The sequence below is a fragment of the Balaenoptera acutorostrata genome, chromosome 16, assembly GCF_949987535.1.
Source record: "Balaenoptera acutorostrata chromosome 16, mBalAcu1.1, whole genome shotgun sequence".
Classification (NCBI taxonomy): Eukaryota; Metazoa; Chordata; class Mammalia; order Artiodactyla; family Balaenopteridae; genus Balaenoptera; species Balaenoptera acutorostrata.
In genome coordinates this window covers 2970557-2997245 of record NC_080079.1, presented here as the reverse complement: position 1 = coordinate 2997245, position 26689 = coordinate 2970557, and the positions used below count along the sequence as shown (strand labels likewise).

Genomic DNA, 26689 nt, shown 5'->3' with positions numbered 1-26689 from the left:
GGCGTATAGCATGAAATGGCATGGCTCTGAAATTCACTAGCCACTGGTCCCTTTTCTGCCTCTGGACTAAAGCCACAAACGGGTAGGCAAGATTTGACGGAGGCCTCTTGTCGCTGACTCTGGGCAGAGAAAGGGACACTGATGTTGGAAAATGTTGTATCATTTAAATCTGATTTTTCTGCCTTTCTGTTGTTTTGATAACAAGCTTGTGCCCGTGGGTTATGTCCTTCCTGTGGGGTAGGCTCATTCAGGAGATACAGCGCAACCAGCCGAGAAAGTTGGGAGTATTTCTAAGGGGAAGGAGAAAAAGGAGGGCTCCAAGGCAGAACACAGGTAGGTAAGGTTCGCAGGGGCTGGGGACGTCGAAGGGAATTAGGACAAGGAAGCTCAGGCTTGATTTTGACTCCCTTTTTTACAGTGACCCTCAATAACCCGTTAACTCCTTCCTTCCTTTCCTCCCTCCCCCTTTGTTTTTTGTTTTTTTTTTTTTAATACAGCGTCTTTCTCTATATTTCCTATATTGTTCAGAAACCATTAACACCTGTTCGGAAGTCAGTTATTCAGGTTTGAGCTGAATGACAATTATTTGAATGGTAAAGGGTGTTAATGTATAATTATTCACGTTCATACCAGGACATTGACAGTTTAATCATTTCTCTGTAGGCTTTCTTAAGTTTGAGCTTAAAGTCTTAGGCATAATTCTTTTGTTAAATAAGTTTCGGGCGCTCTAATTATTGGGAAGGTGAATACAAATACGCCCAGGTGCAGCTGTGAGGCTGTTGAACCCACTTCACCTGCACCAGTCTCGCCAGGTGAGAGCGTCACGTCCCCGCAGTGGGTGAGGCAGGAGGCTCATTTCCGAGGGCTAGTAGTCCAGTCCTTCTGCGAGGTGAGCTCTGCGATTGTGTTCTGGTGCGCCCAGGGCCAGCCGGAGCCCGCGGGGCTATTGCTCTTCGTGAACTCAGAGCCCTGCTCGGCCTCTCCAGGTGTGGAAAGGGACCGCCTTAACCTTTTATTGAGGTCATCTACCCTCTGGACCCCTCTGTCCTCCTCAGAACTCTTGAGGACCCCAAAGGGCTTTGGGTTACGAGCACTTTATCTATCTGCACTTACCACGTTGGAAATTAAACCTGAGAATTTTTTTAATGTATTAATTTGTTCTAAAGTAACAATAATAAATTCACTGCATGCTATCAAAAATAATATATTTATATGAAAATACCTCTATCTTCCAAGACCAAAAACACTTAGAAGAGTGGCATTGTTTTGCACTTTTGCCAGTTTCTTTAATGCTTGCCTTAATGGAAGACAGGTGGATTCTCATAGCTGCTCCTGCATTTAATCTGTTGTTATCACACATCGTGTAGCTTATGGGAAACTCTTCTATGTACTTCTGGGGGAATGAGAATTTAAAAGGCAAATAAATAGCACCTTAGTATTTACTGTGAAAGTAGTTTTCACCTCACAGTCCCCCTAAACAGGTCTCAGGGACCCTGCAGCTCCCCAGACTGGACTTCGGGGACCGCTGTTCTAAAACTCGCAGATGTTTATTGCTCCTGGAAGTTGCTCATTGTCTCTATAAGGAGTAATAAAATTTGTGTTGGGGGTTCCTGATTTTTTTTTTCATTTTTTCATTTTGTTTTTCTAAATTGTGTACATTAGAATTTATTCTTTTTGACAAATGCCATATGCTAACACATATATATGGAATCTAAAAAAACAAACAAAAAAAGTGGTTCTGACGAACCTAGGAGCAGGACAGGAATAAAGACGCAGACGTAGAGAATGGACTTGAGGATACGGAGAGGGGGAAGGGTAAGCTGGGACGAAGTGAGAGAGTGGCATGGACATATATACACTACCAAATGTAAAATGGATAGCTAGTGGGAAGCAGCCGCATAGCACAGGGAGATCAGCTCAGTGCTTTGTGACCACCTAGAGGGGTGGGGTAGGGAGGGTGGGAAGGAGAGGCAAGAGGGAGGGGATATGGAGATATACGTATGCATATAGCTGATTCACTTTGTTATACAGCAGAAACTAACACAACACTGTAAAGCAATTGTACTCCAGTGAAGATCTATTAAAAAAAAGAAGAATTTACTCTTCTTGTTCCGCAGCTAGAGATGCGCACAGCTGTGGTGCTTGGCCTGCAGCGTCCGCTTCACGCTCCTTTGTTAACCTGTACCCCACACTCAGCCTGGCCTCCGCTAGATCAGAATCAAATCAGAGCCCCACAGCGTGTCCCCAAGGCAGCAGGAAGAGAATTTCACATCACGTGCACGTGAGGGCCCGGGGCACAGGTCCTTCCTTCCCCTGACCTACGAGAAAGAAAAACTTTTAAATTCAAAACGCCGTGTATTTTCGTGTTGGCAGAACCGAGAGGCCACCTCTGATGGGCAGGGAGCGTCAGTGTGGAACTGGTAGCAGGCTGCAGCGTGCTGACCGCGGAGCTTGCTTCCCAGCCTGACGGGACGCTCGCGCACAGGGGTGCCTTCCACCGCGTGGGCCCCGCCGCCCCGCCTGCCCGCACCATCCAGGCTGCGCCCGTGCCTGGTGAGGGGCAGCCCCTGAGTACGGGTCCCCTGTGGCGACCCCGAGCGGGACAGACCCAGGCCAAGCAGCAGAAGGACACGAGGGTCTGTTGGGGCTCCTGTCCCCTCTCCAGACTCAGTGTGGGGAAGAGCGCCCCTCTGTGAGGAGGGCAGAGGCGGGGATGGAGACCAGCCCTGACATCTGCGCGGCCCTGACGGACACAGTGCCCTGGCACAGGTAACTCATGGGACCCCCGTGTGGTGCGTGCCCCATTCCACCCCCGGGGGACCGTGGGAAGCAGCCCAGCGTGAACTTCCTGCAGTGAGTGCTGAGGCGTGGCAGCGAGTAGGAGCTGCCTGCCAAGGGGCCTGAGAGCCGCCTGCGGAGCGTGCTTTCCAACATCCACCCCCTCTGACCCTGGGGGCGCCTCCCCCCTGCAGTAGACGGTGAGAGAACCCGAGGCGCGGGGGCTCCCGAGGACTGAACGAGATGAAGCGCATCGCACGGTGCCTGATGCACAGTAAGTGCTCGATAAATGTTGGCACTTGTTACGACCATCAGTGATTTTTAAGCAATTTGCCGACATTTCCAGATGAATCTTCTTCAAAATAGCGCCCATGCCCATTTCCCCAGCTTTGCTCAGAACGTTTGGAGACCTTCTCTTTCGAAATGGCCTTCCAGCCGTCGCATCACACAGAGTTTACCGGGCGCTGACTGACTCCCTGCTGTGTGCCAGGGGCTGTTAGGTGCTTCGGAATACCCTGTGTTGGCAACTTTCCTCACCCAGGAGTGGATTTGACTTTTGGGAGGTGATCCAGAATTCGGCCTACCCAACACTGGACACTGGTCATTAGACCAGCAGACATAGTTTTGGACCCCGATGAGTTGAGACCACAAACTAACAGGCCATCTTTACTTGAAGCCTTACCAGTTGGCCCAGGGGCAGTACCTGAAGAAGTAGCCAAGTATGTTCAGAGAAGGGACAGCGCTTCCCAAAGGGCTCCTTGGAAAGGCAACACAGCTGCATCCCTAAGAATTGCGGGGCGTTGTCCTCCAGAAGAGGGCTTGTACTGGGTGCGCCCCGTCCTTGAGGTGTTCGCGGCCAGCCGGAAAAGGAAAGCCTAAAAAGATGTGGCCCCCGGAGCTGCAGGTGGGTGTCGGGCTTGGAGCCAGGTGCACGCCGGAGGTGGTGGGTGCCGTGTGTGGTCGGGCCTCATTTTTACGGAGCCTCAAAGGTGGAGGCGTCGGTGTCTCCCTTCGGGGGCAGGGAGGCCGGCTCCTCCACTACCAAAGCGTTAATACTTTGAGCACGGCCGCCGTTGGCCGCGCGGGGCTGCGGGGTTTCTTCCGTGGCTCGCCCTGCAGGCGCTGAGGAGGCTGGAGCGCAGACTCAGCCGGGGCAGAGGCCTCGGCACAGCCGCCGGGACTGGGTGGAGATGGACCCCATGACCAGAACCCGCGTGGCCAGGGCGGGGCCCGATCTCCCCCTCCAGGCCCGCCCGGGAGAGCAGAGCACCTGCGTCAGAGGCTCCTGGCCAGCTGTGTGGACAGCGGTCAGGCGTTAGGATGAGCAGTACATCCGGGAGAGGCTTCTAAGGGCTCGGAAGCCTCGCGTCAGGTGGGAAGTAGTTGGGGAGGTGGAACCGGAGCAGGGGGCTGAGCGCAGGGGGCCAGGCCAGCTGCCTTAGCCTGCGGCCTTCCCCGCCGTCGCCGGAGAGCCCCGCACTGAGCCCTGGGGAGGGCGGAGGTGCGTCTCACCCCGGGTGAACCAGCTGCCTTAGGCGAAAGAAGCAGGAAGCTTCCTTTTTCCTTGAATATTTTTGGACCAAGGCCGTGAGTTCTGCCTTGCGCACGGTTTCAGTAGCCCTGCCATTAGCTGGACAGTTACTGCAGGCTCACGCAGAGGGCTGGCGGGAGCCATGAGGATGGGGTCTCCCTCTGTGCCTGTGCTCTGGGCTTTAGCGTTGCCCGGGACCACAGAGCCCCACACTGGGAACCAGAAGAGGCTGGCGCCGCCGTGTTCCCTCGGCTGGAGGAGCGATCCTCGCATTGGGCGCTTGCAGAAGGAGCAAGTGATGGGACGTGGAGCGGCACGTGAGCGTCTTCTAGCCGGGAGCCGCCTGCCGCGGCCTCATCAGTTGCCCGCCCCACTTTCCCATCTGGGGGATCACTTCTATCTGAAGAACCCCCCACTCCTCTTCGGGAAACTCCTACCCACTCTTCAAGGCCCAGGCCCCTGTCAGCTCTGCTCCACCGTGGCCCTCCCCGTGTCCTTGCTCACGTTGGTCCTCACCATCCAATGCCGCGGTTTCTTCCAGCCTGTTTTTGTCGTATGTTAGAAATAAAGGTGGTCCCCCATGGCCACCACGAGGTAGCACTCTTCACGTGTCAGGAATGTCCCTTGCCTTCTCCAGGTCCTTCTCACCCATCCTGACCAGCCCAGGCCAGTGTCCCTGTGTCACTGGCATCACGTCATTTCTGACCCTGCTCCCAGTTCCACAGCAGGTCGTCACATGCTTCACATGGTGTGTGCCGTCCCGATGTCAGGAAACCCACACCCCCTCCCATTCACCAGTCTGACACTCTCAGGTAGGTATATTTAATTCATTTAGTCCAGCTTGGTAAGACATGTGCTAAAATGACAATACTATGTTGATTCCTGAACCTTTGGAGTGACCTATAAACTCTTTTATTTCTTTGTTTTTTCTCTGCTACCTGTAGGGTGGTAGAGGTCATGGCTGACATATTGAAATAAATCCAGTTCTTTTCACTTAAGCCACGTTATATTTCGTATGTAATGAAATATACGTATATTAGAACATACGGAAAGAAATTATTTACAAGTCAGCCACGCCTAATGTCAGAAGCAGCTGCGGCTGAGAGGAGTGAGCTTGGAGTTCTGGAGGCCCATCGTCAGGGGACTGCTTTATATTTATTAAGGCCCCTCAGAGTGCACACCCCTTGCTGAGCCCGGTTAGCAGTGGGGTTGACCTGCTCTGGCCCATCCAGAGGCCCCCGGCTGAACTGCTGGAGCTCTGCCTGCAGGGAGCAGAGCCAGACCCCTCCTGCCCTCGCTCTGCCAGACGCTGACCGGTTTCCCATCCGGAAGATGCGGGGAGCGAGGCTGCTGGGGCCGCCGCTCTGGCCGGCGACAGCTGTTCGTCCTGAGCACGTCTGAGAGCTGGCGGGGCTGCAAGTGCCCCTCCGCCCGCTTGTCCTCAGTACTTGCATCAGGACCACGTGCCTTGACAGAACAGCGTCCCTGCCATGCCACCCGGCCCAGCAGCTTCCTCTTGGCTTGGGGCCTTGCAAGCCTCTGCCAGTTGCACTGTCACCTGAGTCAGGCTTGGCAGGTGGAGGTTGCTCTTAGGGAAAACGGCGCTGCCCCCTCTCCCCTCAGCACCAGCCGTCCTCAAGTGGATGTAGGGAAGACCAGGCGCCGTGCTTATACCCACCCCCTTTATTCATCTGGTCGACACTCACTGGATGCCTCCTCTGGGTCAGCCACAGAGCTGACTGTTGACATGCGGACCCATAAGGCAGGTCCTTGCTCTGACCTGGGTTGGGTAGAAGGGACCACCGTGGTGACTGTATTATTGAGAGCCTTGAGTGGGGGACTTGCAGAGGGGAAAGATTTTCCAGAGAATGTGACCTAGACTCCGTTTGAAGTAGGTATCTTGACCTTCCAGAAGAAAACTCTCTTTGGTTAAAGAAAAGGTGTCTAGAAAATGTGTTTCCCTCTATCCTGTTTTTTCACATAGTAAAATTGACTTTTTGTGGCATGTGGTGCTATGGATTTTCATACTTGCACAGATTTCTGTAAGCACCACCGTAATCAGGACCCGGGAGTTCCGTCGCCCTAAAAACTGCTCCTGCTGCCCATCTGTGGTCATGGTTGCCTCTCTCCCCATCTCCCCGACTCTGGACAGCCACTGAGCTGTTCTCCATAACCACGGCTTGTGGTTTGGGGAATGTCATAGAAATGGGCTCAAACAGTATGTAATCTTCTGAGCCTAGTGTCTGTGACTCAGCTTAATGCCTTTGAGGTTCGTCCAAACTGTTTTATGTGTCTGTAGTTTATTCCTCTAAATTGTTGTTGTGTTCCACAGCATAGATACATCTTCATGTGTTTATTATAGCCATTCTAATAGGTATGTAATGCTATCTCATCACAGTTTTAATTTGCATTTCCCTAACGGTTATGTTGAATATCTTTTCAGGTGCTTATTTACCACAGTATGTCCTCCTTTGGCAAGTTGTCAGTTCAGGTCTTTTTGCCCATTTTTTTAATTAGGTGGTTTGTTTTCTTACTGTTGAGTTTAAAGATTTTTTATGTATATTGCAGATATAAGTCCTTTGTTAGATATGTTATTTCCAAATATTTTCTCCCAGGCTCTAACTTGTCTTTTATCTCCTAACACTGACTTTCACAGACCAAATTTTTTTTTCATTTTGATGAAGTTCAGTTTATTTTTTAATTTATGAATTGTGGTTTTGATGACACGCCTGAGAACTGTATGCCTAACTTCAGGTCACAAAGGTTTTCTCTGTTTTCTTCTAAAATTTTTTTAGTTGAAAGTTTTATTTAAATATATGATTTATTTTAAATTAATTTTTATAAGGTATGAGATTTAGGTCAGAGTTCACTGTTTTGCATGTAGATGTCAAGTTTTCCAACACCATTTTTGAAAATAATACCTTTTTCCATTGAAATGCCTTTGCACCTTTGTCAGAAACCATTTGGACATACGTGTGCTAGTCTCTTTTGGAAATCTCTACGCTTATCCCTTTACAAATTTCATATTATCCTGATCTATAACAGCATAATAGTAAGTCTTAAAACCTGCTCGTGTGCTTTCTCCTTTTTTTTTTTTTTTTTTTTTTTTTTTGCCTTTTTCAAAATGTTTTGACAATTCAAGTTCCTTTGCCTTTCCATGTAAGTTTTAGAATAAGCTTGTCTATATCTTCAGCAAATATCCCTGGGATTTTGAGTGGAATGGAAATAAATCTATAGATCAATTTTTGGAGAATTGAAATCTTTATAATATTGAGACTTCCTGTCCATGAACATGGTATGTCTCTCAAATTATTTAGGTATTCTTTTATAATATTATCAATATATCAGTATTTTGTAATTTTCAACATAACGATCTTGTATATAATTTGTTAGATTTAAATCTAAGTATTGCATTTTTGTTGGAGCTATTATCAGTGACAGAACTGTGATTGATTTTGGGGTGTTGACTTTGTACCTGGTGACTTTGCTAAATTCACCTGTTAGTTCAAAGTTGGTTTTGTTGTTGGTTTGTTTTTTTGTTTGTTTGTTTTGATAGATTCCTCGATATTTTCCCATAAACAAATCATGTTGTCTGTGAATAGGGACAGTTTTATTTCTTTCTTTCCAAAATGTATGACTTTTATTTCCTTTTCTTACCTTAGTGTAATGGCTAGAACTTCTGCAATGATACTGATTAGGAGTGGACATCCTTGCTTTTTTCTCAGTCTTGAGAGGAAAAGCATTCATCTTTTCACAGTTAAGTCTGATATTAACTGTAGGGGTTTTTTTTATCAGGTTATTCCTAATGGCTGAGAGCTTTCATCTTGAATGGATGTTGAAATTTGTTAAATTTTTTTCCTACCACAATTGATATTATTATGTATTTTTCTTCATTAGGCTGTTAATGTGGTGGATCATATTAGTTCATTTTTAATTGACTTCATTTTTTAGAACAGTTTCAGATTTACCAAAAAAATTGAGAAGTTAGTACAGAGAGTTCCCTGATACCCCACACTCATTTTGCCCTATAATTGACATCTTATATTAGTGTGATACACTTGTTACAATCAACAAACCAATGCTGATATCTTACTAACTAAAGTTCATATTTTATTCAGATTTTCTTAGGTTTTACCTAATGTCCTTCTTCTGTTCCAGGAACCAATTTAGGATACCATGATAGATTTGGTCATTATATCTCCTTAGACTCCTCTTAGCTTTGACATTTTCTCAGATTCTCTTTGTTTTAGATGACCTTGACAGTTTTCAGGAGTACTTGTCAGGAATTTTGTAAAATGTCACTATATTCGAATTTATATAATGCTTTTCTCATCATAGACTGGGGCTGTGGCGTTGTGGAAGACCACAGAGGCAAAGTGCCATTTTCATGCAATCATATCAGGGTACATACTATCATAATGATTTAACACTGTTGAGGTTGGCCTTGCTCTGTACCAATATGAAGATAAACATTAGTTCATACTCATGTCTACACAGAGTTCTAATCCATTATTACATGGATCCTTCTGGCTGCCTCTTGCTTATCTGTGAGAAACTGGCTCCAACCTTCTGCCGTCCGTTTAGCTAGTTGTTTGAGCCCAGTATACCGTATAGCAGTATCAGGATTTTTATCCTGTATTTCCATGGGAAACAACTGTATCAACCAGAGTACAGTGCACAGTGCAGTTCCTTTTGTCTTAGTCCTATGGACTCCACTCATTTCCAGAGTTACTTAGGTCACCATGTTCCCTCCCACACACTTCAGTGGGGTTGTTCATACGTTTGTCATACAGTTAGATTCTCTTGTCACCGCCTGCATTCTTTCCTGGGGTCCTCCAATCTCCTAAATATTTCGCTGTTGTTAATTTGCATACATTGAATGTATATCTCTATTGTTATTCCTTTTACACAAGGTCATATAGTTGGGATCATACAGCATGTGGCCTTTCCAGAATTTTTTTTTTCACTTGGCAATATACATTTAAGATTCCTCCATGTCTTTTTGTGACTTGATAGTTCACTCTTTACATGACTGAATAATATTCCATTGTATGGGTGTTTCATAGTTTATTTACCTATTAAAGGACATCTTGGTTTCCAGTTTTTGGCCATAGGTGAATAAAGCTGCTGTAAACATTCACATGCGGGTTTTTGTGTGGACATAAGTTTTCCAGTCAGTTGAGTAAATATCTAGGAGTGCGGTTGCTGGTTCATGTGGTAAGCCTCTGTTTAGCTTTCTAAGAAACGGGCAAACTTTCTTCCAAAGTAGCTGTTCCACTTTGCATTTTCATCAGCAATGAATGAATATCCCTCATCCTCACCAGCAGTCAGTACTATTGAGGGTTTTTCTTGTTTGTGTGTTTGTTTGTTTGTTTTGTTTGTTTTTAGCCATCCTGATAGGTGTGTAATTGTATCCCATTGTTTCAACGTATAACTCCCTAATGACAAATGATGTTAAACAGTTTATCATATGCTTATTTGTCATCTGTATATCTTTTTTGGTGAGGAGGTGTCTGTTAAGCTCTTATCCGTTTTCTAATTGAGTTATTTTCTTATTGTTGAGTTTTTAAGAATTCTTTGTGTATTTTGGATACAAGTCCTTTATCAGATACGTGTTTTGCAAAATTTTCTTTCAGCCTATGGCTTTTCTTTAAGGTGTCTTAACAGCATCTTTCACAGAGCAGAAATTAATTTTGATAAAGTTCCACTTACCCATTTTTTTCTTTCATGAGTCATGCTATATCCAAAAACTCTTCCCTAAACCCAAGGTCACCTACATTTTTTCTCCTGTGTCATCTTCTAGGTGTTTTATAGTTTTGCCTTTTAGATTTATGTCTATGATCCATTTTCAGTTAGTTTTTGTAGAAGGTGCATGGTCTGTGTCTAGATTCATATTTTGCATGTGGCTGTCCAGTTGTTCCAGCACCATTTGTTGGAAAGACTAGCCTTTTTTCCATTGAATTGCCTTTGCTCCTTTATTTGTGTGGGTTGTTTTATTCTGTTCCATTGATCTAGGTGTTTTTTCAGCAGTACATCCTGTCTTGATTAGTGTAGCTTTATAATAGATTAATTTTTCAAATATTGAATCAGCCCTCCATTCCTGGGACAAACTCCACTGAATTTTGATGTCTTGTTCTTGACGTATTTCTCGATTTGATTTGCAAACACTTCGTTGAGGATTTTTGCATGTATGTCCATGAGAGATGCTGATCTGTGCTTTTCTGGTTACTGTCTTTTCTGATTTTGATATTGGAGTAATTCTAGCCTCATAAAATGCCTTGAGAAGTGTTGTTCCCTTCTCTTCTATTATTCTGAAAAAGATTATGCTGAATTGATGTGTTATTTAAATGTTTGATAGAATTTTCTGGTGAAATTATCTGGCCCTATGATTTCAGAAGATTTTAAACTACGAATTAAAGTTCTTTTGATAGTTACAGGACTATTCCAGTTATCTGTTTCATCCTGGATGACTTTTGGTAGTTTGTAGTTTTAGATAAATTGGTCTAATTCATCTATGATATTGAATATTGTGCCTAGAGTTATTTGTAGGAATAATTTTTTATCAATTTAATGTCTGTGAGGTCAGTAGTAACATCCCCTCTTTCGTTGCTCATGTTGATAATTTGTTGGGTTTTTTTAATCAGTCTTACTAAAGATTTATCAATTTATTTATCTTTTTAAAGAACCCAGTTTTGGCTTCATGTATTTTACTCTATCATTTTTTGTTTTCGATTTCACTGGTTTCTGCTGTTACCTTTATTCTTTCCTTCCTTCTCCTTTTGGTTTATTTTGCTTTTCTCTTTCTGGTTTCTTAAAGTGGAAGCTTATTATTAATTTTATGTTTTATGTTATTACTGATTTGAGACCTTTTTTCTAAAATATGCATTTAATACTACAGATGTCCCTCTAAATATTAGCTGTGTCACATAAATTGTGATATGCTGTATTTTCAGTTTCATTCAGTTCAATTTTGTTTTCATTTCCTTAAGACTTCTTCTGTGACCCATAGATTATTTAGAAATGGCTTACTTACTCTCCAGATGTTTGGAGATTTTCCTTTTGTCTTTTTCCATTATGATCAGAGAAGATCACTTGTCTGATTTCAGTTGTTTAAAAGTTGTTAACGTTTGTTTCATAACCCAGAATATGCTTTATCTTGATCGGTGTTACATGTGCATTTTTAAAGAGTATATATTCTGCTGTTACTGGCTATTCTATAAATGTCAGTTAAAACAAGTTGGTTGACGGTGTTTTTTATTTCTGCATCCTTGATGTTCTGTCAACTATTTCTATGAATTATGAGAGAGAAGTAGTGAAATCTTCAAGTATAATTGTGGATTTGTCTAATTATCCTTTCAGTTTTGTCATTTTTTTGCTTCCTGCATTTGAACCCTGTTGTTAGGTACATAAGCATTTAGGGTTGGGATGTCAAACATTTATTTCATTTTATTTGCTATCTTATTATTTATTACATTTTATTATTTTATTATCACATATTATTATTCATTTTCTATCTTTTCCCTCTGTTTTTCATTTTTCTTTCCCCTTTCTTTCCTTCCTATGGAATATTTTAACTTTTTTTATATCATGTATGTTTTTTAACTATATTATCTCTTATAGTTTTTCTAGTGGTTGCTGTAGGGATTATAATACATACTTAACTATCACAGTCTAATTGGAATCAATATTTCTCCACCTTAAAGTAGAATATAGAAGCCTTACCACCATGTAGGTCCTTTAACTCCCCTGCTTTATGTTATGGTGTGTTGTTTTTACTTCTGTGTACATTGAAAATCTTATCTGTTGATGTCATGGTTTTGCTTTCAGTCATTAAACATATTTTAAAGAACTCAACAGAAGAATAGTCTTTGGTATTTAGCCAAATAGTTACTGTTTGTTTTGTTCTGCTTTTATTCCTAATGTTCCACACTTCCCTCTGGTATTATTTTGCTTCATACTGAATAACTTCCTTTAGCATTTCAGGTCTGCTGGCAACACCTTAACTTTGTTTTTTTTAATCTGAAAACGTCTTTATTTTAACTTCACTCCTGAAAGATTTTTTTCAAAACTGGATGTAGAATTCTAAGTTGACAGTTCTTTTCTTTCAGCACTTTAAAATTGCCGTTTTGCTTTCTTCTACCTCTGTGGTTACTGTAAGAATTCTATAGTCATTCAAACATTGTTCTCCTATAAATAATGCAACATTTTTCTTTGTTTTCAAGGTTTCTTTCTTTGTCTTTAGATTTCAGCAGCTTCATCATGGTATGTCTGGGAGTGGATTTCTTTGGGTGTGTCCTGTTTGCACTTTGCTGAGCTTCTAAAATCTATGCTTGTATATCTTTTGCCAAATTTGGAAAATGTTTAGCTATTATTTCTTTGAATTTTTTTCTTCTACACCACACTTTGCTCTCTCTCCTTCTGGAACTCCAGTAACACGCATGTTAGACCTTTTGGCTTTTCCAACATGTCCCCGAGGCTGTTTTTGGTTTTTGTTGTTTGCTTTTGACATTTTTTCCTGTTTCTCAGGTTGGTCACTTCTGCTGACTTATCCTCAGTCTCACTGGCTCTTCCTCTGGCATCCCCATTCTGCTAAGAAGCCCATGCAGTGCAGTTTTTTCATTTTGTATGTTGAATTTTTCAGTACTAAATTCTCCATTTGATTCTTCTTTGTAACATCTATTTTTTTAAAAAAAACTCTCTGTATTTTCATTTGTTTCGTGGGTATTTTCCCTTCTCACAGCATTTTTATTACAGATCCTTTGAAGTGGTTGTCAGATGATGTTTATCAAGTCATCACATTGCACACCTTAAGTATCGTACAGTTTTATTTGTTAATCATACCTCAGAAAGCTTGAGGGAGAGGGGCGGTTGTCAGGTGATCCTAACTCCTGTGTCAGCTTTGGCCTTTACATTTGTTGACTGTCTTTTCCCAGGCAAGTTGAGGTTTTCCTGATTCTTCATATGCTGAGTAATCTGGGGTTGTAACCTAATCATTTTGAATATGATATTCTGAGACTCTGGGTCTTGTGTAAATCTTACAGTAATGTTGATATTTTTGTTTATGAGACACTCGACCTGGTTGGATACAGCCCATGAGTCCTGACCAGGCTTCTGCAGGTTGTGCTTTCAGTATCCGTTCCTTTGTAGCCTCCGCAATCCTGTTCAGGTCTGCCCTCCAGGACCCCAGCAGTGGTCTAACCCTTACCTCAGTTCTCAGAATCTTGGGTTTAGTGACAGATCCACACATGCACAGCTCAGGGGCGAATCCAGGAATTTATAAACAACTCGCTGGTGTGCTTTCCCAAAGGCCCCTTTCTCTGCAGTCTCCCTGGTCCGTCCCAGTTCTTGGGGGTCCTCTGCTCTACCACACACACCTGCGACTGCGCTTACATCTAGGGCCGAGCAGTGAGAATACAAAGAGGGGGAAAGCAGTGGGTCCACCCACCTTTGGGGACCGTAGCTCTTCCCATCAGAGAGGATGTTTCTCCTCAGAGCCTTCAGCACCCGCGGGCCCCCCACCATTGCCACCCCCCACTGCAGGATTGCTTGGGGGCGGAGGTACAGGAGTTCAGAGAGGATAGCACAGAGGGGGGCTCCTCCATCCTCTGAACATCGGGGCTCCTTCTCCCTCCTCAAGGGGATGAGAGCTCTGGGCTCTGTCTGCACCAGCACCACCTCCGGGTCGAAGCTGCAGTCAGTCCTGGCCGGGGATTATTGAGGGGAAAAGTGGTAAACTGGTGCACCGTTGCAGTGTTTCTTCAAATTCCTCTTCCCGAACCTTTACTTTCCACGGCCCTCAAATAGCTGCTCTGTGCCTTGTGCCCAGGCTTTATAAAGGCATTCAGCAGAGATAGGCAGGGAGAAGACGCTGACTCCATTCCCCGTGGACCAGAACCCCTGTTTCCTTTCACCTTCATGTTCTCCCTCCCAGGTTCGTTCCTGGAAAGGTCGTCTGGCTGCTTTGATGCTGAGGCAGCATCAGGTCAGGTTAGCTCGTTTACACTGAAGAGCACGTAGTGTCAGAACTCGCCTCTGGATTCACCTGATCGGAAACCTGGCTCCCTCCCAGATTATCTTGAGCTCCGCTGTGCCAGCCTGGGTGCCCCCTCTGTGCCGGAGGCCAGAGACGGCAAGTCCTGGGCGGGAGGACCCTTGGAAACTTGGAAACCTGTCAAGTGGCCGTGACCCACGCGTGGACACCAGGCTTGATGCTAAGGCAGGGCATCTTACAGGTGCGCAGTGTCATCAGCGAGCTGGCTCGTGATGTGCAATCCAGGAAGAGAGAGAGTTTAGAAAACAGTTTTTGCCAGGTTTAGGTGGTTGCGGTGGGTGTATCTAGGTAGCCACCCAAGCTCAAATGGAGATGGCCGTGTCCTTAAGGTAAAGGGGATCTAAGGAGCAGTCTTCCAGCAGAGCCTACCTTGACCTCACCCAGACCCCAGAACAGGCAGGAGATGGGGAAGGAGAGGAACACCCAGAATGTGGCCTACGGAGGCTGCAGCTGCTCTCCGCAGAGGACCTTAACGGGAGAGAAGAGGATGGTATTTCAGTGGTTGCCCCTTAGGGCCACCTGAAATGATGGTCCGGCCACTAAAGAGTGATGTGGTCACCTCAAGAGAATGTATTTTACACATCGATCATGGTAATCTTTATGAGCAGGTTTTGCTACATTTTAGAATGATACCCAGCAACCGAGAGTGTTGCCCCCCGGTTCGGAGGAGTGGGGCTCAGGTCTGATTTTGCACAGGTCCAGGGTGAAGGTGCTGACTCTGGGCACTGCTTAGACTAATAAATGCATTTGCTCCCTACAAGGTGGAATTGAGTTTCCAGGTACATTTATAAAATGATGTGCTTGATTGACAAATACTGCATTTCTTGAGCTATTTGTCCTAATACCATTGCCTGGTACATACAAGGTGAGAAACGGTTTCCCGTGGAAAAATTGACAGTGAAGCTGCAAATGTTTGATAAACTCTGCGCTCATATACGGGCGTCCGATTGTTTTATTTTACGATGCTTTTCCCCTTGGAAGGAGGGGTGCTCTGTGACTTGGCAGGAGTCCGTCAGCGCCTGGCGCTCAGGTGGCGGCCGGGGAGCTGTGCCGCGGCTTCTCGGAACTGTTCTGTCTCTCCGGCTTCTGTTTGCACACACCTCTCACTGTTTTCCTGCAGGTTTAGTAAGTTCCAGACTGTCCTCCTGGAAGACCTGGGCGGCATCCTCTCCCTGGGCCAAAACACGGAAAACAAAAACCAACAACGCTGGGCTGTGGGAGGAAGGCAGGAAACTGGCCTCTGCTTCTTGCAGTATCGACTTGTGCTGCTTTTATCGTTTCTTTTCCAAGACAACTATCCCCGAAACCTCTTTTTCTCCAAGTTATCACCAAGCCGCCTTGCTTTTCTTTTTTCTTCCTTTTTTTTTTTTTAAGTTAGGCACAACAGCGGTGACAATGATAATGATTAACAGTTTGATTTCAAAACCCTTTCTAAAGAAATCACAGTAAACAGAGTCTGTTTGCCTAAGGAAACCCTCGCAGCAATCAGCCAGTCACACAACCGCATGTGCTAATGAACCCAAAGCTGTTAATGTGGTTTCTTCAGTTAAATTGATTCATGAATTTTGAAGAGAACATTATCTAATGAATTTTCTTTGAATAGAAAGCAATTAAAAGGACAAATCAGTCTGATTAACCCCAAAGTCACCCTCCTGCCACAAACGGTGTAGAGTTTGAAATTATATCATAAAAAACTAGAGCACATTTGCTATCTTTTTGCCCTCTGCTAATCCATGTAAATTAATGAACAACAAAGTCAATTTCTTTGCTGACCCTTTTCTAGTATCACCTGGATTATGCTGATGTTTAATTTGCTTAATGTTATAATAAAGTCTAAACAGATTTTTTTTCCCAGTGAAGTGATTATCATTCCCTTCAGTTAAGAAGTGATTTTTATTATTTAACGCGCATGTAAGGGTGTGTTTCCTTTAAGAACCAAATCGCGCTTGGCCAGCTTGGCACCAAGTGTAATTAGTGCTGTTGGGGACACACTCAGGGACTGCGCCCCTGCCCGTGGAATCCTTCCCTTTGTTGCTGCGTCAGGTGCTCCCGCCCCCCCTCGGGGGCCGCAGCTCGGTGTCCAGTGCTCCCGCGCCGTGCGTCCCCATCGGAAAGACAATAGGTGTCGATTCAGACCCGCTTCCTTCACATGCCAGGCTTCTCCCCAGCACACTCCACACCCGTGAAACAGCTCTAAACCTGGAGCAGAGGGAGGGAATGTTGTCGCGCGTTCTCCTTTTCATTCCTGCAGCAGGATGAAGAGCGAGTGCAATTGGATGTGGGTAGTCAATTCAAATGGGAATGAAGTTGTTTTATCTTTGCTGCCCTGCTCATTACAGACGCCTGTAGCCAAGGTCACCACCAGGCCCTGTGTACCGTGGTGTTTGGCATTCTAAGCCTGCTCTCCCGTCGGATGTGGATGGTTAGCATAATATCAGAGCCCGGCCCGTGGCTTCCTTTTCCTTCTGTGTCCCAGCTGAAGTTGGAAATTAACCAGCGGAACAAAAGGTTTCGAAGTTGGTGTGCAAGCAGGGCCTTCTGTGCTTACGAAGCGAACTGCGTGCTAATTTATGCACGCCCAGGTGCTGGGAGAGCGTGTCTCAGGCCTGCCTGGCACTCAGGGAAGATGGGAGGAAGTCGCAAATCTGTGAGGCGCGGTTGGGGACGCGTGCAGAGGGGCCGGCCCGCTCCGTGCCCTGCGTCACACGCCTCTTCCTCCGTGTCGGGTGACACGGTGACAGGGCCGTGCGGAGCTGTTTTCATTGAGAATCACACCTCTGTTTATGTTGATGCACCCTCTCTTTCAGGACTGGCAGCTGTTTGTATCTGAGCTGTCGGAACCGTTTGCCCAAATCGTGTCACTCTGCTCTCTCCCTTCAGATTCGTTCACCAGACAGGCGCTATGGAAACTGCTGAAGGCTGTGAAATTCGGAGAAACGGTTTCTTACCAGCAATTAGCGGCCCTGGCGGGCAGCCCCAAAGCAGCGCGGGCCGTGGGAGGGGCAATGAGAAGCAATCCCGTGAGTTTGCGTCCACGTGGTGTCAGCATGGCCGTGGTCGGTGGGGGGCCTGGGCACTGCGCTCAGGGGGTCACAGTGCCCTTTGACTGAAGCGGGTTTCAGAGGCAGCCCGGGCTGCAGTGGGCGGGGAAGACAGGAAGCGTTTGTGGTGGGGACCTCTGGAAGAGGCGTGGGTGGCACTGGTGGGGTGAAGGTGGTAAAGAAGCTTTCCCGCGCACCACCGAGACCCTCCCCGCCCCATGATGCGTGTCAGGACCACGGGAGCTGCTCGGCACAGGGAGCCCGGGGCGGCGAAGCCCGGAGAAGTGGCGAGCGGACGGCCATTCGTTCGCTGGGCAGCTGGGCACACTGGGTGCCTAGGGGGTGCCAGACGCTCTCCCAGGTGCCGGGAGCACAGCAGGAAACAAAACAGACCCTCGCACGAGAGCTTATGTTCTAGAAAAATACACGTGCTGGGGTCCAAACCCATCCCCGTCGCCTGGGGGCTCTGCTCCGTCAGGAGGTCCAGGCCGTGGCCCTTGGGACCTGGGATGACTCATCGCTTTTGGGCATGTCCCCAAGCTCCTTCACGTCTTTGTCCCCCCTGTGCATCTGCAGTCAGCCTGGGCTGAGAGCAAGAGTCACGGACCACGCAAGGCCGTCTCCCCAGGGGACAGGGTCAGGCCTCAGTGTGGGGCGGCCGCAGGCCTGTCGTTCCCGGGAGTGCAGAGGTCACCTCTGTCCCCATCAAGCCACATGTGGGCCAAGCGCGGTCCAGTCTCAGGGAGGAAGTCAGCGTGGGTTGTGGAGAGGCCGTGACGTGGGCCTGGCCAAGGCCACACAGGCCTGCGGAGCCTGCAGGTGGGCGGGAAGGGCACCCCTGTCCGCACGACAGCTCGGCCCTCTGGGAGACCCCACGCAGTTGCATGGGGCCCTGGAATATTCCCGACCTTATTAGTCTCCAGTGCCCGCCAGGGCCTGCTCTCACGTTGGGAATGGTTTCTCCCTAAAGCTGTAGGAAAGTCTCCAATATGGTAGAAGAATGCCATCCTATCAGGAAAAGCAAATAGAGTCATCACATCATGGGATGGGAAGTTACTAAATCAGAGAGACCCCACTTTTTAAAAAATTGTTGTGGCTCTGCTGTGTGTTTTCAAAACTATTTTCACCCCTGCTCACAGGGGAGAGGCTGGCTTTTTGCACACCACGGTCGGCAGCTCCCGCCACTCGGCTCACGGCCGCCCGAGGGCAGAGCCGGTGTCTCGGGGAGAGGGCAGTTTCTCGGCCTTTTGCCCAAAACGGCACTGTTACTCTTTTTTTTTTTTTTTTTTTTTTTTTTTTATTTTTATTTATTTATGGCTGTGTTGGGTCTTCATTTCTGTGCGAGGGCTTTCTCCAGTTGTGGCAAGCGGGGGCCACTCTTCACTGCGGTGCGCGGGCCTCTCACTATCGCAGCCTCTCTTGTTGTGGAGCACAGGCTCCAGACGTGCAGGCTCAGCAGTTGTGGCTCACGGGCCCAGTTGCTCCGCGGCATGTGGGGTCTTCCCAGACCAGGGCTCGAACCCATGTCCCCTGCATTGGCAGGCAGACTCTCAACCACTGCGCCACCAGGGAAGCCCGGCACTGTTACTCTTAAGGAGCAGCTCCTATAGGTCTGTAGTGGGTAGTACTGTCTTAATGTACATCTGATCCGGAGAAGAGTTTTCTTCCATATTAAAATATCCCAGATCGTCAGGAACAATATGTGATACGATGACACAGCCCCCCACTTCCCGTGTCCCTAGTCTCCACGATGGAGGCCGGTGGATCTGGTCAGCATGTCGTTTTGCACCTGTTGTGCCGTAGTTGCAGTGGCCCAGCTACATCGTGCGCGTACGCCTCCTCTGTGCGCTACAGGCCGTGTTTCCGCGCTGAGCGTGGGATGACGGTGAATCAGGTTTCTAGGTGTAGTTACTCACGTCTCCCAGTGAAGCTGACGTCACACCTTCCCTCTGGAAGGCCACCGTCTTCTCCCAGGTCCACTCAGTTTGGGGTGGTTTGACTTTGCTCTGGATGGAGAGACCATCCAGAGCGCGCCGTGGTGTCCACCCAGGGCCTCGAGGAGGAACTCTGGGCACTGACTTCTTGGCGCCCTCCTTCTGCTTCACGGCCTCACCGTGCTGTGTAGAAATCCTCCCTCTGTCCCCCGTCTCCATCCCTGTTTCAGGCCACGCTCCTGTTCACGCCCTGCGCGGAGGCGTGGTCCTTCTGCCCTCCCTGCCTGCCTCCCTGCCTCCCTCCCTGAGGTTGGCCTCGCGTCCTGGCGCCGCCTGCCCCGTCAGCGGGCGCGGCTCCCGTCTTTGCCGTGAAGCAGCCCCTCACCTGCCCCCTGTGCTGCCCGCAGCTTCTCACTCTCTGCAGTGGCGAGGCCTTGGCTGTCCGCCGATGGCGCTTGTGGCGATGTTCAGAAACATTTATTGTCCTGCAACCAGCGGGACTCTCTCCTCTCGCTCTTAATCGCTAGGACTGTCACTGCTCAAGTATGGCCTCAGCCACTGAAACGTATAAAACAGGATCTCACAGGGCTTAAAACTCTACCGTCCATGAAGTCCTCGTCTCGACATCCCCATCGCGTGCCCACGCTGAGGGTGGCCGTGACGACGCGCTCGGGCGGGGGGATTCTGCCCGCACCGCGTCCCCTCTTCTTGGCACCCTCCCGTGCCAGGGGCGACAGGAGGCGTTGAGCCCTCCGTGGCCTTTCCCTGGGCGTCCCTCTGTAGTTGGTCGCTGCCCGTGCCTCGTGCAGGGACCTCAACTTGATGAGGGGCTGCAGAGGACCCGACAGAGGCCTCCAGGTGTGGCCCAGGGGCACCGGCGGTGCCCCCGCCAGGAGACGCCTGCCGCGTGGCGCAGCTCGGGCAGCTCGGCGGGAATCGGCCGTCCTCGGAGGGCTCCCACAGGGTCGGTGAAAAGGAGCCTCCTCAGAACGGGCCGAGGGATCGCAGTGGCGACCCAGGGCCTGAGGGAGGGAGGGGCCTGGTCAGGGACCGGCAGGCGCCCGGCCGCAGCACCGCACACATGGCTCCAGCACGGGCGGCACGTCGCGGAGGCCTGCCCGCTGAAAACATCTCGCGTTCGGGCTGCGAAGAGCAGTTGTGCATTTCAGGAGGAGAGTGGCAGGTGGGTGTGGAATGTTGCAGACCACCGTGAGGCCCACTGTGCGCTGATTCCTTAGGCGGCTTGCGGTCAAAGGACACGTGCTGGCCCCCGTGACGGCACCTGCTCTTGGCCTGGGCTGCTCTCCCCGCGCCAGGCCGAGGGGTGGTTTTTGCGGTGGTGGGGGAGTTTCGTCCCATTCCAGGCCCTTGGCTTTTCCATAGTTTTCCGTGAAGGAATTAACAGCCCAGGTGAAATGGTCTCGCAGCCTTCCGGAAAACCCTCTCCCAGGCCCAGCCTGGGGGACGGCCCGTCTCCTGGTGGGGCAGGTTGAAGAGGCCTCATGCCCTCCCCGGTGAAGCACCCTTCCACTCATCCTCAGACAGAATTTGCTAAATGCAGTTCAAAGGCAATCAATACTTGCACAGAGAGTTTCTCCACCTTCTTCTAAACAAGCGCATTCCTGAGGAGTTAGTTTATTCACAGATTGCCGTGAGCGTTAATGACCCCCTGAGTCTTCTCGTGCCAGTCACCCAGATGGCTGTTGATAAAGATTTAGCATCATGTTCTAAGTGTCAGGGCTGTCAGTGGGGCTGAACCATTTGACCAGAAGAAAAAAACGCACAGGGAGCTATTGATTACAGCTTCTCGGTGTCACTTGTTCACCAGGATTTAGGTATTGATGAGGCCGCAAGTGAAAACAAGCTCTTTCCCTTGTGGGCTGCTACCCACAAGAACAAAGGCGAAGCTGGAGAAAATACTCAGCCGGCACCAGAATCAGAGGGATTCCATTATTGATCGAAAGGCCCCTTCGTGTTATTTTTGTTGGAGACAAATCTATGGGTTTGGAAGTTTTATAGCATTTGAGAAAGGGTCTGTGTAAGTGATGGATTCGCGTATTGGATGAATTAGATTTCACAGCATGAAGATTTCAATGCAGCTGTGATATTACGAGCTTCGTGGTTGTTGATAAAAATTGCATTTTGTGTAGCACAGGCTTTAAAGGAGAGGGCATAGAGGGTGCAGATCCTTTGAAATGTCCTGAGGGCCCCAGTGAATTTTAGCAGGTTTCGTCATCTTGATAGTCTGAAGCTTGCCACCAAAATTAGCACAAGCAGAAGCAGTGTTCCCATTTCCGGAGGGGAAGATAGTGCACGTTTGGTAAGACACCGGTTCCCCATCAAAGATGAAGACTGGTCATAGCTATCTTTATAATTGCTATTCCAGGCCAGCAGTCCTGTTATCTGCGTCGTGCATAGAAAGAGAGAAAGGTTCACGTTACACACTTTTACAATTTCATAGCTTGTTGGGCGAGAGGGAAGAAAATCATAGCTCACTTGTGAAATCTGCTGTTCAGTAGGAAAATTGAATTGGTGCCTAAATGTTTGTAAGACTAAATTGAATTAAATGTCTACCTCTTTATCAGTCAAAAACTTGAATTGTATATTACCTAATCATGTCCTCCCAGCAGTTATTAATGTACTATTGTATTTGATAAAAACCCTCAATCAGAGCAAACAATCTGTTCTCAAAGTTTCCCGCTACTCCCTCCAGGCAGATGGGAGCTGGGTGCTGCAGGCAGGCCTCGGCAGCGTGTCTGCTTCTCGCTCAGTTAAACTGCACTGGAGAGGAAGTCCGAGCTCACCCTCCCCGTCTGGGGTCAGAACCCCACAGACGACGCGAGTTACCATGGCAACTCTAACTTCTGGTCCAAGGCGGGACTAGTCTGTGATGTGCGGGAAGTCAGATTCCCACCTCCCAAGCCAACTTACTTATGTGCCTGCGCCCCCAGGCCCCGCCTCGGCGGTCCCCTGGGGGCAGTGTACAGAGTGTGGGGCTGGAATCCCCTCTCGGCCTCTAAGCAGCTTGTCAGCTTGGGCCAGAGGCTTAACGTGTCCCGAAGTTGAGAGTGCCTGGGCTGGGCTCGTTGGAGGATCCGATGTCACGGTGTGCACATCAGGCGTGCTCTCCCCAGAGCATCATTACTGAGCAACGTGTCTAGGACAGGGACTGGGGATCCAGCCATCCTCCTGGGACAGGTGCAGCCCCACAGAGGGGCACTTCCAGGCAGGCGTGTGTGTGTGTCTAGTGCCCAGCAGGTGACACCCTGCTCCACCCGCAGTGAAGGGCCTCCGGTAAAGGCAGAAGCAGGAACGACCGCCCGAGGGAGCAGATACCACGAGAGGAGGTTCCCCCCACGGGTGGGGTCTCTCAGGGTCTGCGCCCAGCTGCCCACCCCGGCGCCATCTCCAGAGTGGGCCCCGGTTCCTGCACCTGTGCCCGCTGCTGTGACCTCTTCGTGGAGCGGCCACTGTGATGCTCCCACGGTGATGAGAGCGCTCAGCCCAGCGTGCCCTGGGCCTGCAGTGGCCGCCCCCGGCGCCCCTTCCTCCCACCAGGATGGAGCTACCTCGGATGAAGCCTTTCTTCCGCAGGGACTCGGGAGCAGGCCCTTCCCTTAGCGGAAGTCTGAACTCTGCCGAGGCCTGGGGGGCTCCCTCCAGAGAGCCGCTCTTCTCAAGTTCTGAGTGACTGCTTGTCCGGATCCTTACGCAGAGCAACCGTTGGTCCCCCAGAGCCCCGTGCAGTGGGAACACGGGGTACACCCCTGTGTTTGGTGGCCCCCGGCATGTGGCCATCCCTGGCACGCTGGGTGTGCTCTAAGCTGTGTCCACTGGCTGCCCAGGAAGACATCTCCCATCCACTGTGGTTTTCAGGGGCCGTAATTACATCCCTTTCTTTCCTCCCATCTTCTGAGCCAACTGAGACATGAGTAAAGGATGTTAGCTTTATTAGGCTAAAAGCTTGACTGGAGAGGTGGCATGGCCATAGCCATAGCCATGGCAGGCTTTGCAGGAAGTCCCGCCAGAATTAGACCCCCCCCCCCCGGTCCCCTCACTGGTCCCTGCAGGGGCGCGCGCTGACCATGTCTTGGAAGACAACAGGACACCCCGTGCCGTGGGGCAGGCAGTCCCCCTGCAGGACTCCGCAAGGTGCTGAGCTGAGCGTTCTCGTCCCTTCTTCCAAGGGGGGCTGCTCAGTGAGTCATCCTCTCCTCGGGGGCTGCGGGGAGAGACCAGGCCAGGAGCATCCCTCCAGTGAGGTCCTCCACGCAGACACCGAAAGCAAGGGCAGGGGCCACTGCAGCCCCTCCGCCCACGGCTGTCAGAGCTCCGTGCGGACAGCGGCCCTGCTGTTCCAGGAACAGACCCCAAGCAGGGCTCCCGTGGGCATCCTTGGGACTCCTGCTGAGGAGGCCCCGCCAGAGAGGACAGGGGGTCCCCTCCCTGGTGGGGTTGGCTGCGCAAGCGGGGGTTAGGGGGGGACTAGGCCTGTGAATGGCTGCAGGAGTAGCGAGCGGCGCTCACGAGAGGGCCCCTCACTCCCATCCGGCGACTGCGGGCCCTGGGGTCCAGTCCAGTCTGGTACGTGCGGTATCAGACTCCTGCAGGTCTGCGTGGTACCAGCTCTGGGCCAGGAAAAGAAGGTGCCGGGCGCTGGGGGAGGCCCTGTCCTCGGGGCAGCAGTGCCCGGTCCACACGCCTGCCTGCCTGTCTGCCCGGCCTCCCGGGTACCAGGCCCTCGCTCTCCGAGGCTGGGCCAGCCTTGCCCCTCCCCTGGGACTGGTGCGGCTGCATTTTGGGCCGCGGGTGAGCGTCACTGGGTGCACAGAGCCCAGCCTGGGCCCGTGTTTCCTGTTGCATCTCAGGGACACTCAGCCTCTGGGCGGCTGTCACTGCCCTTGGTCCCAGCAGTGGGGCCCTTCTGATAGTCGGCGGTTCTCTGTGGGTTGTGTTTGGACTTGTTTTCACTGTAAAGTGGCGTTGCTTTTAGTGGAATCACTGTTGATTTAAGGCAGGCACCTGACTACTCCGCTTGTCTCCAGGTGTGAAAGGCTAGGAGCAGCTTTGTCTTCCCATTAGGGCTTCTTTTGGGGGGGTGGGGGGGTGGGGGGTAACCCTGTGGGAGGAATGAGGGTGGGCATGGGCCGAGGGTCCTTGCTGGGATCAGTGGAAGATCTGGCTGCCCCATCCCAGCAGGTGGGGTACTGGTGGCAGCAGTGGTGGTGGCAGCTTTTCAGGTGGGAACAGATGGAACTGGAGCTTCTCAGACTTGCCGTGTCCAGAGACTAAGGAGGAAAGCAGGTCGCCCCCAGTGCACGGGTGTAATGTAAAGCCAGGGTCGGCAAACCTTTTCTATAAAGGGCTGTTCAATCAATATTGTAGGCTTTGCAAAAGCAGCTGCAGGTAAGGAGTACCAAGTGGGCGTGGCTGTGTTCCCATGAAGCCTCATTCACAAACACAGGCGTGGACTGCGCGGGTACAGCCACAAGCGCCAGCCTCTGGGCTGAAGTGGCCTGTGTGAGTACAGCATTCCCCGAAGTTTCCTCTTACATCTTGGAAGTGTTGGAGAATTCTACGTGGTACCTAAACTTGGAAGTGTCATTTTAAATTCTGTATCCGTTTTAAATCCCTGATCAAGTGAAATTAAGCTTTCTCCTCCCCAGTCGTAGCATAGAGGGGTTCTCTAGAAGATGCCCCACATTCGCCTCAGGCATTGGGCCCCTTCCCAGCCCACGCAGGACCCTCAGAGGCCAAGGGGTGAGCAGTGCTGAGACGGAGCCTGCCCGTGGCCAAGCCCTGCGAGTTGGGCCCTGGGTCCATCGTGGTCAGGGGCCTTGCCCCAGATCCCGAAAGGCCACGCTGGCCCGGAGCCCAGACTGACGGCGGCTGCCTCGCTGTTTTCCAGATCCCCATCCTCATCCCGTGCCACAGAGTGGTCTGCAGCGGCGGAGCCCTGGGCGGCTACTCTGGAGGCGTGGCCGTGAAGGAGTGGCTTCTGGCCCACGAAGGCGGCCCGGCGGGGAAGCCGGCGCGTGGAGGGGGCTCCCGTCCGGCCGGAGCCGGGCACGGGGCCCTGGGTGGCGCCACCAGCGCCCAGCCTGCTGGCCAGGATTGAGCGTTTGTGGTAACAGCTCGCGGGAGCGCGGCGGGCGGCGGCACTGCCACGCTGAAGGGGCTGGAGCCGTAGGGGTGCCGCGTGTCTGCTGCTGCTTTTCCACATTTTATGACAAAGTGAGTTCAGAGACTGGCCGCCGTGCATCTAACTTGTTCCCTTCTCTCACACTGTCACTGTTCCATTTCTGATACTGTGAAGTCAGGGGTGAGACAGTGGGGGGCTGGCAAACGGGAGGGTGACTGCCCCGGAAGGAAGGGGCGTCCGGCGCCCGCCGGGAACCGCTGGCTGCCTCGGGCACTGCACCTGCGCCCGGAGCCAGCCAAGGCCCCCGGGGCCCGGGACCCCCATGCAGGCCCATCCCAGGCTGCAGCCGTGTCCGCCCCCTGCGTGCTCCCCGCCTGCCCTTTCCTCTTGGCTGTTGAAGCTGCCGGGATGGTGATGCTGGAGGAGAGGGGACGGGCCCTGGAAGCAGGCGCTTATTACTGAGATTCTCCAGCTTTATTTTTCCAACTGCCAGAAAGCGAATGCAGGATGCATCCATTGGGGGTCATGTCAGTGGAAAGAAAATAACCGCTTGCCAGAAAGATTTGGGAAAACAAACAGCTCTTTGCGCGTGGGCGTGGTTGAAATGACACCTTTCTGAGGAATGGAGTCTATCCCAGCCTTTCTCTGGACAGAAGGTGATGAGTGGATGCCCACCTCTCCTTCCTGACACCTGACGTCGAGCCTGGAAGTCAAGGGTCACACGTGAAGGTGGGTCAGCTCTTGTCACCGACGGCAGTGGGGAGCGTCTCCAGCATCTGTCGGGCACACAGTCTGATGCTTCGGTATCGTGTTGTCGTTTTAGCGTTACAATTAACTTCTCCGAAAAGCGTAAGGGAAACTTGCAGCTCTGTGTGTGGATAAATAATATGACGTATGGAGAAAATAAACCATGCCCAACTGTGCAACAGAACGCTGTGTCTTTGTCAAGGGTGCTCGCGACAGTGTAAACAACAGCAGGGGAGCTTGAGCGGTTTGTGTTTGTCACCAGAAACCTGGGTAAAAATACAGCCCTGCACGTGTACAGTTCGGGTGTACTGTGTATCTCATGGCACGTTAATATCAACAAAAGAGCAGGTACCTAACACAGACAAACGAGGCTTTTCTCACCAGTTTACAATTTACTGCAGCCCTTTCTTAGGTTAGCCAAATTAATTCTGGATTTTTTCCCTCAAAAATAAAATATGACCATTT

General features: G+C 49.9%; 1 protein-coding gene across 2 annotated transcripts in view; it reads left to right on the top strand.

Annotated features, from left to right (window-relative positions):
• The window catches only part of MGMT (O-6-methylguanine-DNA methyltransferase), a 295436-nt gene extending 269028 nt beyond the window's left edge, over window positions 1-26408 (top strand). Inside the window, exons 4-5 of one of the 2 annotated variants that reach the window (XM_007173304.2) lie at window positions 17241-17380; window positions 25244-26408. In XM_007173304.2, coding sequence (XP_007173366.2) covers window positions 17241-17380; window positions 25244-25453 — 350 coding nt within the window. In that variant the 3' untranslated portion in view covers window positions 25454-26408. Of the gene's footprint in view, window positions 1-15480; window positions 16045-17240; window positions 17381-25243 lie in introns of those variants that run through there. The other variant, XM_057530590.1, reaches the window with a different exon arrangement.
• Window positions 26409-26689: the final 281 nt, after the last annotated feature.